The 13,185-nt window shown below is 33.8% G+C and overlaps 1 protein-coding gene across 4 annotated transcripts in view; it reads left to right on the top strand.

Moving 5' to 3' along the window:
- The first annotated feature begins 447 nt into the window (after nucleotides 1–447).
- The window catches only part of LOC128223709 (tetratricopeptide repeat protein 13-like), a 69,653-nt gene continuing 56,915 nt past the window's right edge, over nucleotides 448–13,185 (top strand). For all 4 annotated transcript variants that reach the window (XR_008259331.1, XM_052933035.1, XM_052933036.1 and 1 more), the window contains exons 1-7: nucleotides 448–723; nucleotides 1,982–2,082; nucleotides 3,625–3,700; nucleotides 5,346–5,482; nucleotides 7,109–7,201; nucleotides 8,173–8,289; nucleotides 11,876–12,072. Coding sequence is in view for 3 of the 4 variants with exons in the window: in XM_052933035.1 (XP_052788995.1) it covers nucleotides 453–723; nucleotides 1,982–2,082; nucleotides 3,625–3,700; nucleotides 5,346–5,482; nucleotides 7,109–7,201; nucleotides 8,173–8,289; nucleotides 11,876–12,072 (992 nt within the window). In the remaining variant the exon portion in view is untranslated. The remainder of the gene's footprint in view (nucleotides 724–1,981; nucleotides 2,083–3,624; nucleotides 3,701–5,345; nucleotides 5,483–7,108; nucleotides 7,202–8,172; nucleotides 8,290–11,875; nucleotides 12,073–13,185) is intronic.

A 13,185-nucleotide genomic window follows, 5' to 3' on the forward strand; every position in this document is an offset into this window, starting at 1 on the left:
TAATGATTAATGTAATTTGAACATTTGAATTGTTATTTTCGGTAATGATATGACGTAACTAAAAATTAAGTTGCTATACTTTTGATAAAACCATCTCAATATCATCATGTACTAAGCAAAACCAGCAGTTTGCACACATAATTATTTATTTAAAAAAACCTTGGAAAAAGTTATAACCGTTTGTTAAGTTTGTTAACCCATAATTCGATACGGTTTATAGACGTTAATCATTCAAATTCAAAGTAAAACAATAGCCTTTATTTAAGGAACATTATATTATCAACCAAAACAAAATAATATATAAGTATTTTCGTTCATCACTTTTTACCGTCGAGTATGTGCTGATACCAAACCTTTGACTACCTCCAAATTTCAGCTTATCATACGAAACTGTTGACTGCCTCCTGATTCCTCTTCATTGGTAAAGGTAAGAAAGAGCTACAGACGATGACATGGCGCGGGTACAGTTTACAAGTTTGTTTTTATTGATTTCCGTGCTGTTTCCACCATCAGAACTTGTAGATCTGATGTGTGAGGTTACGAACGTGAAGGTAGAGGGCGAGGACGGACGGACACAGACGTTTGAGATGAAGAAGCTGGACTCGCAAAGCGAGACATGCTCGCTGTGTGCCTACCCCGCCGTTAACAACGCCCCAGACCTGACAGCACTCAGGGCCAACCTTGTACTCTACATATCAGACAAGGAATTGTCCCCAGAATGTTGTAAGATACTCCTCATACCTTTGTTTCATCTTGAGGACAGTCAACTGTCATTTCTCTAGTGACTATGTTAGCTGTCAATGTGTATGAGACCTTACACAACAAACTTGGCCACAGTCAACATTACTGCAATATATACATTAAACACTGTTATAACTAATATTGTACAAAATGCACAAACGCATAGGCCCGAGGCTGGTTAAACCATTTTTGCTGATAGACTTTTAAGTGCTGCATGTCTGAAGAATTGTGCAATTTGTGGCATTAGATCAGTCATCGAAATTAGTCTTTGGGTGAACAAGTCTGAATTCTGACACAAGTGCTTGGCATAAACATTCTTAACAAGCCCTGCTTTATAAAATACAGAATTTGAGCAATTACTGTATTGGCCTTCAATTTTTTTTATGTTACTTTCGGTCTATGTATTTGCAGTCTGCAAAAAACATGTAATCTGAGAACTGGGACTGGCGTTTTTGGCCCGCGCTTTTACTAAAATACCAATTTTGGCAGCCAATGGACTCCTACAAAATTCTGTACTTCTACTACATGTTTTAATTTGATAAGGCTGATTTCTAAAAATAACCGTGATTTATAATGAACACATGATTTAAGTGCGGCTGTGAGTATTTGATTGGTTAGTACTAGATTCAATTTACTTTAATTTCTATAACCGCATACCATGATTGGTCTAATCATTAATGTATATATATAAACATATGCATTGTGAGCATGAGCAATCTCTAACACACATCGTGGAAGGCGTCATTGGTGCATGCACACAGGTTATGTTTATGTTTTTCAAATGGGTAGATGAACAATGTCAATGTTAAAATTTGTAGTGTGTGCCCATCCCTGATATACGATTAGGCTTGAGAAAGAATCTGCTGTTAATTAACATGACAGCCAACAAAAATGTGAGGATGATCACAGCCTCGGGATAATTGACAATATTGTATAAAAACTATTCAGGTTACAAAATAATGTTTTCTCTCGGCTTCTTAATTTTCCCTAGGCTAGCGGCTGAATAACTCCAAAATTTGGTAAAAAAAATTATATTCATTTTTTTCACTTTCAGACTTATTTCCATGCTTGCAAACATAATCATTAGATGATTTAAAGGATCATCTAGATTTTAAAACTGGTACACTTCAGTAAGGGCCCAGTCCCTGGAAACCCTTATTCTGAAAACAATTTTATGACTATGCCATGGTGATTTTGCCATGGACCATTTATATTCTCATAATTGAAATCTATTTTTCAGATTCCGGTCGAGATGACCTGCCAATTGGTCTATGTTCATTCAACTCGGACTTGAGTATCTGTCGAAAGTATGAGCAAGATAATTGCTACAAAATTTCAGAGGTTTGTTTCCAGTACAGTTAGATTAACTTACAGTGCCCTATAAGGCAAAACTACAATGCAAAAATGCAAGAAAAAACTTATGGCTGTCTTTCTGCTTTTGGGAAAAGGAGTTTGGGCCCTTTCGAAAGAGATTTTTGTCATTGGAACTGGCATTTGAATGAAAACAATATTACTTATGCACCAGTCAATTGTAACCACGGCCCCCCTCGGTCCGGGGAATAGCGGGGACTTTGACTTTCGGTCCAGCCAACCCTGGCTAAAATCACCGCCGTTCGGGAACAAACAGATGGTAAAATCCCCACCAAATGCCCTCGCACCCCAGAGACCCTAGGTAAGGCCCATTCCCTGCTATATTTAAAGTGAAGACAAAACCACCGCATTCACCTGGCACTGCGGGGCCACCTGAAAAGTTAAAACACGGCCCATATCCCCGGGTATACCCCCAGACCTGGGGGGGGGGGGCGTGGTTGCAATTGACTGGTGCATTATTCCCATCATAAGATCACTTACATGTATTTATTTATTATTGTGTCTAAAATAATACATGGTAACAATCATACAAATAGATTCTAACAGTTTCACTAGTGACAACCTATAATGGTGATATTACAGAAGACATTGCTGCTACCTTGGCTATTGTTTCCTAATGTAAGAGACAGTCTGGAAGGGAATTTTAACACAAACAACAGGTTAAAAATGTGCTTCATGAAAGTTGGGAACTGAGCTGATTTTTGGCCCTCGAGTCACTAGAAAAACAGCCCTGTAACTACATGTACAGGGATAAGCCCAGCAGCTCAATATTCAACTATCATCTTCTTTTAAGGCACCAGTCACAAGTCTGGTACAAGTTGCAAGGACTAACAGACACTCAAACAATGAGTCCCACAGTGGCACAAAACAACACACATAATTACATAAACATTGAAATACTTTTTAAGCCAACTTTTGTCATAAACTTAATATATGATACATAATATATGTTATACAATTTATTATTTATTTTGCAGAATCTTCAATTCTTGAACATATATACATGGTGCTTTATCAAAACTTATGATATAAAATATTGATTATGATTTCGTTTTGTTATGTGGATGAACTGTGATGATCACTCAACTAAAGTCAACTTGGTACTTGTGTTACCATTCACCATTCTGTTATTTTATCTTCGGAGGGTATTACATTGATGGTTATTCAATATGAAATTTTATAATCAAGTTTTTAAAAATAATTGAATTGATAAAAAAATGGCGAGTTTTTATTAACTTTTGTATACAAGTGATGTATAAATGTTGATACTTTATTTAAATAATGATACCAATTTGATTTTTAGAAGTGCAAAATACAAAAAAACGCAATTTTAAATTCGCTATGCAATGAGTATAATTTACAAATTACAATGCTCCATATTTATGACATACTAAATTAAGAGTTATTACTCTAGTGATATAAGAAACATATATATAATGACATAATTTATTATTAATGTCATGATAATGATGTCATTTATGATTTAAATACATAATATGTGTTTGTTTTCAGGACTATGGGGAACAGATTTTCATGAAAGGATTCTTACCCTTTGCTACTGGGGACGAGGACATTGACAAAAATATTGGTATGAATGCAGTGATTTTTTGGCCCTTGTTGGGGTCGAAATTCCCCTCCTTAAAGTATATGTGTATATATATATATATATATAAAAATATATTTTTTTTATTTTTTTTATTTGGGGAACAGCATTCACCTCAAAACATTTAGCAATGTGGTAATATAATGCCATTCATTAATATGTTAGGTTGTTTGAAAACAGATTGAACATTAAATCATTTTAGTATTTTCCCCCTTTTTGCCAAAACAACACTATTGTTTTCCCACTATCAAAGGGTGCGACCATTCCCTTAAAAGTGGAAAAAACCCTCGCTGGAATGTGTTTTTATTGGTTTAATAGTTTTTAGCTGTACTTGCCAAAAGCTAAAGGGGCCTAGACGATAGCACTGTGTCTGTCGTTTGTGCGTGGGCCTGTAAGCAACGGTAGTTTGATATCAATGAGAGCTCAGTTCTTTTTTTTAACCAGCCAGAATTGCCCATACATGACTGGATTACATCCCCTTAAAATTTGAAAATTACCAAAAAAGTCATGCTAGTAGAGCATGGGCCCTTGTCATGGGCCTGTTGTGTATGTTTAATGATGCTCTTTTTTCAATAAACCCCTGTAAGTTTATGAATTGAATCTAGCAGGAAGGGATCATAAAATAATTGATAAAAATAAAAAACACTGAATACTAATTATATAGCACACTTTTGGCATAACCATTTCGACTAGTTTGGTAATCCACAAGTGGAATGACTTACACGCAGCATAATTTCATGTAATGATTGGCGGCATTAGCAGTTTGTAATCGGACGGATTTCAGCACTATTTAATAGATAGCTTAAAGGTTAAGTTTTGTAAAATTATGTCTCCTGTGATCTTCAAAGTGTTTTGACCGATAACAAGCATTTGCCAATTGACAAATATAAATTCATAATCGTAGCGGATTAGCAGCATGGTCGAATTCGTCTATAGGTTATCTTGACTTGTGTTTGGAATCGGTTGCAATTTTACTATCGATGATCGGTTCCACTCAAGTAACCGATTATCAATAGTACAATCGGTTTTTAAAATACTAGATAGTACCTGAGTTGTTGTTTTATTCATGTACAGTATTAAACTCTTAATCATTATATGTATACCTTATGTCTATGATTGAAGTTATTAAGTGTTGTTGTATAAAAAATAGTTCATTTTCTTGCCCATTGAATTTTTCAAGCAGCCATTTTGTTAAAGATAACATCTGAACACTTACTAATTTTTTTTCGATAATCGATTAAAACTAAATACTATCGATTGTCGCCGATTTCAGGCCCAACCAATCGATTTTCGATTATAATCGATCATCGGAACATCACTAATCTTGACACATTTATTGGGCAAAATTTGGGAACTTGTGATTGATGAACAAAGTTTTTGTATTACATTTTCTTCTGACATGGCCATTTGGACTGAAATTATATATATATGAAAAAATATTATATCATTTTTAATCAGACTGATTTTTTAGCCAGGGCTTTTACTGAAATCGGTCAAGCGTCATCAAAATGAGTGAAAACCGGCAAATCAATGGATTATAGCAGTTTATAGTTTGTATGTATGAATCACATTTGAAGAATTTGAATTTGAAGCATTTATCTGATGTAAATTATTTAATATATCATTCCAGGTTTAGGTATAGTATTGTTGAATTCCAACAACCTTGATGCAGCGATTAAGGCATTTGACAGTCTCATTGCGAACCGACCCAATGCACATGCTGCTTATTTCCTACGAGGTGTGGCCTACTCAAAGAGAGGACTCAGGGTAGGCAACAACATTTGGATGACTTGCAAAGTTGTCTTTCTTCGTTTGGGGATTTGGCTGGCACCCTCAAAAAATATTTAGCATTATTTTTACTAAAAAAAGGGGAATTTGCAAGTTGGAAGATTTTTTTTAGCAAATTGATGCTTAACGTATCAAAACATAGTAATTACCCAATGTTGTGTCACTAATAAATATTTTTTTTTTTTTTAAATTTGTTCCGCAATTATTTTTTCAATGGTAAAATATTTTGAGATTGTTGAGGGAAATTTAAATCAATATTTTCGGAAAAGTATATTCCATGGCTTGGAATAATGGGGCATTTTATTGACCCCCAAATTCATTGGAAGACGGCCCTTACCTGTATGTATATACACAAAACAAAATATTATTTAACAATTTATGTATACTCTGTCATTGAAATTAGACTTTAGGATGAACAAGCCCAAATTCTTATACTATTGCTTTGCATTACATTTTTGAACAAGCCCTGTAATATGAAATTCAGAATTTGAGCAAGCCCAGCAGACATTTTACCAGTGCAGGGCTTGCGGGCTTGTGTTAATTTTGACCACTGTAGTATACTACAAGTATTTATTTACTTTCTACCCATTTAAAGGCAAACTGAAATCAAAAGTTGTCAGCAAAGCTATGTATAGTGGTCCAAATTTTTTTTGGAAATAATCAAAAGGTATTAATCATTTAGATGTTATCTGCTAAACACACATATGATACGCTGAACAATGATTAATATAGTGTTATTATGTCGCATCTCTTTACATTATATCGTCACAAAATGATTTGTCATATGTAAATTTAAGTATTGCATAGGATTGCAATTTCATATTCGTATTGTTTATCATGGGAAATTTTGCACCAGCCTGACATTTTTGCTTTGTCTTCAAGAGTTATGGCCCTTGACTAAGCAAAAAGGGTAAAAAAAATTGTATAGCTCTTTTAAAAATGGTCAGAAATTCTTGTGTTGCTTGTAGTTCCAGAACTGTGGCACCTTAAACAATGTAACTTCATAGGAATGTAAGTCAGCATAGAAAGTTATGCACTTGTGATTTTTGTGACAGTTCACTTTATCTGGCATTTGACAGAAGTCAAATTATAGCAAAAGCATGAAAGCCCTCACTGGTAAAATGCTTGTGGGCTTGCTCAAATTCTGGGTCTTATACAGCAGGGCCTGTTCAAAAATGTAATACCAAGCAGTACATATGAATTCGGACTTGTTCATCCATGAGACTAATTTTGATGACTGCCTTGACTTTGTAAAAAATGGGACTGAAATATCCTATGTGAGGCTGACAAAAATGATAGCAATAGCAGAATGTTCGTTAGTGATAAAATGCATATGCTCTGACATGTTGTTAATTCAGAAACACAACATTTAAGCTTTCCTGAAGTCTCTGAAATATTTTGAAAAAACTCTTATAAGCATTAGTGTTGAAGTAAATATGAGATAAAATACTATTTTTTAAAACCATTCAGCTGAAACGGCAAAAGTCAAATCAGAGGTTACTGATTGACCAACAGCAAACTCAGTGTAAAAAAAATAGACTTTTTAACTAGACTCTATCTTTGTGTTTACCTTTGTAAATATTATAAACTTATTTTGTGTTCCAGGACCTGGTGAATGCTGGACGAGCTATTGAAGACTTCAGTGAGGTGCTGGATAGGGACAAGAAGTTCATACAGGCGTACGAACGACGGGCCGAGGTATGTATAGGATATATATACTATCTCTGGGCCCGGCAAAAAGGCTTAAGAAAGAGTTGTCTATAAAAGTGATGTGTTTTGTAAAAATTAAGATTGAAAAAGGACAGACTCTTAAAGCTGCACTCTCACAGATTTTCAGTTTTGACATTTTTTTAAAAAGTTGTCCCAGAATCTGCTGATTTGGGCAACAATGCTTTGAATTCAGTTGTATTAGATAATTCAAAATAGAGCAAATCTCAAATGTTTGGAAAAACTGCCGAAAAGTTCATTTTTCTTAAAGCGTTACTTTTTTAGCCATAAAAGATCAATTTTCAAAGTTAAAGGATAAATTGCAGTCTGCTCTTTTGTCAGCAGTCTTATTTTACTGATTTTCAGACAATATGCAAAAATTGGCTCATTAAAAGACAAAAAAATAATAAGTTGTCAAAACAATAAATTTGTGAGTTTGCAGCTTCAATACATTACAAACACCACCTTCCATTCTCTTGAAGTAAAATAAATAAATCTGTATCACATGTTTAAGTACATTGTGTCACAGTACAAAGGCAATATCAAAATGGTTGTTTGCACAATGAGAGCAATGAAAGTAAAAAAAAAATATAAGTGAAGATGAAACAAAAATCGATAAACAGTGATGCAAGTCACTGAAATTTCCTAAAAATATGAAGGCTAAAACTTCTTTCATTTTTTTGCTGAAAAGTCCCCGATATTGACTCAGTGGTCGAAATAAGCACAACGTCTCAAGCCCTATACTGGTCAGCTTTCTAAGCTTGCTTAAATTCTGGGTTTTATACAGCAGCTGCAGGGGTTGTTCAAAAATGTAATGCCAAGCAATAGTATATGAATTCGGACTTGTTCATACAAAAGACTAAATTCAATGACTGTAAACTGGTTTTAATGTTGATTTTAAACTGAAAGTTGTCATCATCGCATGGTCATGTATGCCTTAAGTCTTAATACTATTATTTCAGGCCTACCTGGCGCTTGGTAAATATGGTTTGGCCATAGAAGACCTGTCCCGTGCTATTGACGTCAAGTCCTCCAGTAAACTACTGTTTGCAAGGGGAGTTATCTACCTTCTACTGCAGGTTAGAAAGAAACACAATTGCATATTTTCATTCAATAGTACAGTGATTTGTTTGTGTGTTTTTTCTAGTTAATCAGCTACAAGCAGATATGTCATAAGTCTTTATATACAGAATTATGAGTTGTCTGAGATTAATTTAAAAGAGCTTTGTTTGAGTTTTTACTAATTTTTAATAAGTTTGATTAAATTGGTATTGATTAACCACAGATGAGATATTCTATTTATATCACTTTATTACTTATTTGACGATATACAGCACAAAATATGTAGTTTACTATCCACAACCAAGACAATTTGAACTCCCATAACGCCCCCCACCAAGACAATTGGAACTCCAAAAACACCCCCAGCAAGACATTTTTAATTTATCTCTGTTCCGGCCCCCCATTATGTAAATTAACGGATAACATCGGCAGTTTCGACAACTTTGATGACAATGCAAATCAACAATGCTAAAATAGCAATATCAACATTGATATTTTATTTATTTCGTTTAAATATATTTTATTTATTTGCTGAAATAAAAAGAAAGATATTTAAGTTTTTAATGCGAACACAAAATAACCATTCTATAAACATCGTCTTAAATGCACAGAAAACAGGTGCCCGTTTACTTCCTGACAAATTTAATCAAAGTGAAAGGAAAACTGTCGGATAAAGTACTCGTTGTCAGTGTACAGTACAGTAAGGTTCTATTTTATACCTTTGAATTGCTTTGCCATTTATTTTAAAGAACAATTATAGAAATATTGGCAATATAAACATCGATATATTTTTGTTGTTTCTCCCGAAACTTCAAAGTGAAACTGAAAGTTGAAAAGAGAAAAATGTCATTGCACAATTGCTGGTGGATATTGGATTTGACAAGGATGCATTGGATAACGGAGCTTAAAGTACATGCATAATTTTTTCCATTTAATAAATGATATGTTCAGAAACTAATAAATGATATGTTCAGAAAATATTTTTCTCTTTTTATCACCTTTTTGAAAACTTTATTAGTTACTGAACTTTGGATGACAACACTAATATATGTATGACTATAATTTATTATTGACGCATTGTTCAGATTGGGGAACATTTATTGAAACTGTATGAATGTGCTTGATTAGATGATCAAAATCGTTGTGGAATCGTATTTAAACTTCCAAAAATTATTATGAACAAGTGATACTTTATAATATTTAAGTTTGGGCTAGTGAAATTGGTTTTGGGCTAGTAAAATTTCCTATCTGGTAGCCCGAATGGGCTAGTGGAATCAAATCCGAAATTCGTACACTGGAATTATGAGTTATCTCAGATTAATTTTAAAGGGTTTTGTTTGAGATTTTACTAATTTTTGGTAAGTTTGATCAAGGTTCTATGGAATAACCACAGATGAGATATTCTATTTATAACACTTAATTACTGACTTGATGATAAACAGCACTAAATCAGACATTTCGTTTAAGGTTGGTCTGATGATCCTGTTAATTTTGAATCATTTCAACTAAATTTGTGATAGGTCAAACACCATGCAGCATTTGCCTCCCTTTGCAATACATTACCAATGTTTATAATATATATATTGTGCGATGTTTTGAAATGCTAAAATGACAAAATTTTGTCATGAACATTTGAATGTTTCAAATAATACTTCCAAAGGTTCCAAACAGTAATATTATCCTTTGGAACATGTTATTTAATGAAAAATTCTGAAAAATAAGCCAACAAATTGACCAATTCCCATTACAATTAAGTGCCAAACAATATCAATCAAGCAGGTTTATTAATATATTGGTTAGTATCTTTATATGTGTTTATTCCTTGTTAATGTAAAGTTAGCAACAAAAGGTTTGAAAAAGTAAGTTTTAAAACAGAATTTATCAGACCGGCAATTTTTTTCAGAATGACAAAATATCAGACACTGTTTGAATGGCTTACATTTTTTAAGAACTTTTGCAATGTCTGCTACATACATAAACTGCTACTATAGAGCACGCATATTTTTAACGCTTTAATGACATCATGTCAAAAATTATTACACTTGTTAGATATAATAAATATGTGATGGCATTTCATAAAGGCTATGTCATTTATGATATAAATGTATGACATACATAAAACAGAGTATGATTTAGCCAAAACTGTTTGTAATGGAGTAACTTGTTTATGAAGAATGAAAACAATTATGAATTAAAATGCCATTTCCTACAAAAATAAACCATAAAATAAATACTATTCTCATTTAACCCTTTAGCACATGTATACGAGATAGGCCGACATAGCTCATTAGCAGATGTAAACGCATCTGGCCGACCCTATACACTACTGGATGTATACGCATCTCCCTTATATTTCGATAGGGTCATTTCAATACTACAATTTTGCATCTTTCTTTTAGTTAACAATATCCCGGATGTTTATAAAACTGAAGCTTAACCTTTTGTGTATTGATTTTCCCTTGAAAATATCATCTGCTAAAATTTGAAGGTAATTATTTATACTGCCAAGCGCAGGTGTGAAATCCACTGTGACCTCAAGGCCGAGTACTGTATGGAAAATCCCCAAATGCATTGATGCGTAAATCATTGAATATATTACGTCAGTTTAATTTACCATTAAAATCAATAAAGATTATAATTATTTGTAGATAATATTTTGTGTAACAAACAATAGAAACAATAAGTAGCTGAGAAAATGATTTTCTGCTGAGCTAATTGATGGCCAGCATGGTTCCGTAAAATAGGTCAGGTAAACATATTTGTGCAAGCGTTTAGTATGATTTAGATCTTTTTATTCATATTGGGAAAACATTTATCGGCTTTCTTTTTGTAAACAATTTTATGAGGGGGTAATAAAGTTAAACAGACACTCTGGACTGGATCTCTCAGTTGGATGACACTGGATATTCCTGCCATATTTCTGTGTATAATACACGAGACCATCTATTGTCGGCTTTTTAATCCAGATGGGTCTTTTTTATGATAGGGGTAATAAAATTTAGATAGATCCCAGCATTTTTTTACCCTTTGATTTAATGAAGTTATGACATTTTAAAGAAATGTAACAATTCCATCTTGGAAATGCATTCACAGATGAAATAAAATAATTTTATATTTCATAATTGACATCATTTATTAGATAATTTAATTATCTATAAAAATAATTATCTATAAAAAAATGTATTGACATAAAAAAGATTTGGCCACAATTATTTGGAGTAATATTAAGTTTAAGGTCATACTGCTGTAATAATTTGCTCTTTTTGATTCCCTAAAATTCCTATACCGATAGGGACTGCTTATCAGTAAGTTGGCTATTGACTAGGAGGTGTAATCTGGCCACTTGCCTATGTGCTAAAGGGTTAAGAAACATGAGCATTAAGTTGAAACTTAAAAATTAAGTTAGTGGGTTAAACCTCCGCCACGCATACAAAAAGGTTGGGGTTCAATCCCTGTCAAGGGTTCTTTTTCAAGGCCTCTCTGAAAGGACTTCATTTCTGTTTTTCAAGAGTGATTCAAATAAGCTTTCAGCTATCATCACAATCAAGCTTAAATAAAGTAGTATTAACGAAACAACATATGAAACAATGTATTTGTATTCAGGACTACATGGCAGCTGAAGATGACTTCAAGCGTAACCTGGACAGTGGCGGGGCAGACGAGGTATCGAATCTGTTTTATCTCGGTCTGGCTCAGTACTACCGCGGCAAGGTGCGCAACGCCATTGAGGTGTTCAAAGAAGTGCTTAGCAAGGACCCAGATCACCTGGACGCTTGCACTAGCCTCGCTCAGGCTTTTAGGTTGGTAAAACTTTGCTGAGAATCAGAGAATGGTGATAAAAAATGCTTCAAGAATAGACAGATAAGATTAAAGGATGTCAACTTTTCCATACGGAAACAGTTGAGGGATCCAATAAATTGATTAAATGATAAAAAAAACAGCTATTTCATTTTTTAATTTGTAGAAAAATAAATGTTTAGAAGTAGGATTGGGGCCGAAATTTGATATTCATGAATTATAGATATGGACATTTCACCTATCTGAAATATCCTGTTTGCTTTAAAAATTACTCTTACTGGTCATGAAAATCAATGTGTAAAAAAACATCATTTTGGTAAAATTTCCAATGAGAATTCACATTTTTTAATCCCTCGCTACAGAGTGAGCAGGGGATTATAGGAATGCACTTCGTCTGTCCATCCGACAGTCTGTCTGTCTTTCTGTCTGTCCGTAACATTTCATGTCTGGGCTACAACTTACTAATGCATTGATGGATTACCTTTTAACTTACCATGTTGACTTCATTGAGACAATGTGCAGTGACCTTGTCTGGGTCCGTCCCACATTGATCAAAGTTAATCAAGACATTTGATGGTCAGAGTACACACTTGTGTTCGGGCTATAACTTATGCATTAATTGATTACCATATCTTCTTGTACAAATGTTGTCATCAGTGAGATGATGTGCAGTGACCTTGCCCCTGGACCATACCTCAAAGGTCAAGGTCACATGAGAAATTTAAAGGTCAGAGTATACATGGGTGTGTCCGCGCTATAACATAACATATGCATTGATAGATTACCATATACTTTGGTACAAATGTTGTCCTCATTGAGACGATGTGAAGTGACCTTGACCCAGGTCCATACCTCAAAGGTCCGTGTACACAATCGAAAGAGTTTATTAATTGAAAGTGTTATACTTTGCGCACTCTGCCAAGCATCAGGGCTCTCACTAGGCTGAAAATTTTGGGAGAAGTGAGTCAATTTAGGGAGAAGTGGGGAGACTTTAAGTTTAAATTCACATTAAAATTGATTGCTATAACTATATAAAATGTTCATAAAACAATGTATCATTTTTGGCTCAGCACAAGTGTATTTGTCAATGTAACATAGTTTATCTCCAAAATAGC

This window comes from Mya arenaria, chromosome 17 (assembly GCF_026914265.1).
Source record: "Mya arenaria isolate MELC-2E11 chromosome 17, ASM2691426v1".
In the NCBI taxonomy this organism is placed as follows: Eukaryota; Metazoa; Mollusca; class Bivalvia; order Myida; family Myidae; genus Mya; species Mya arenaria.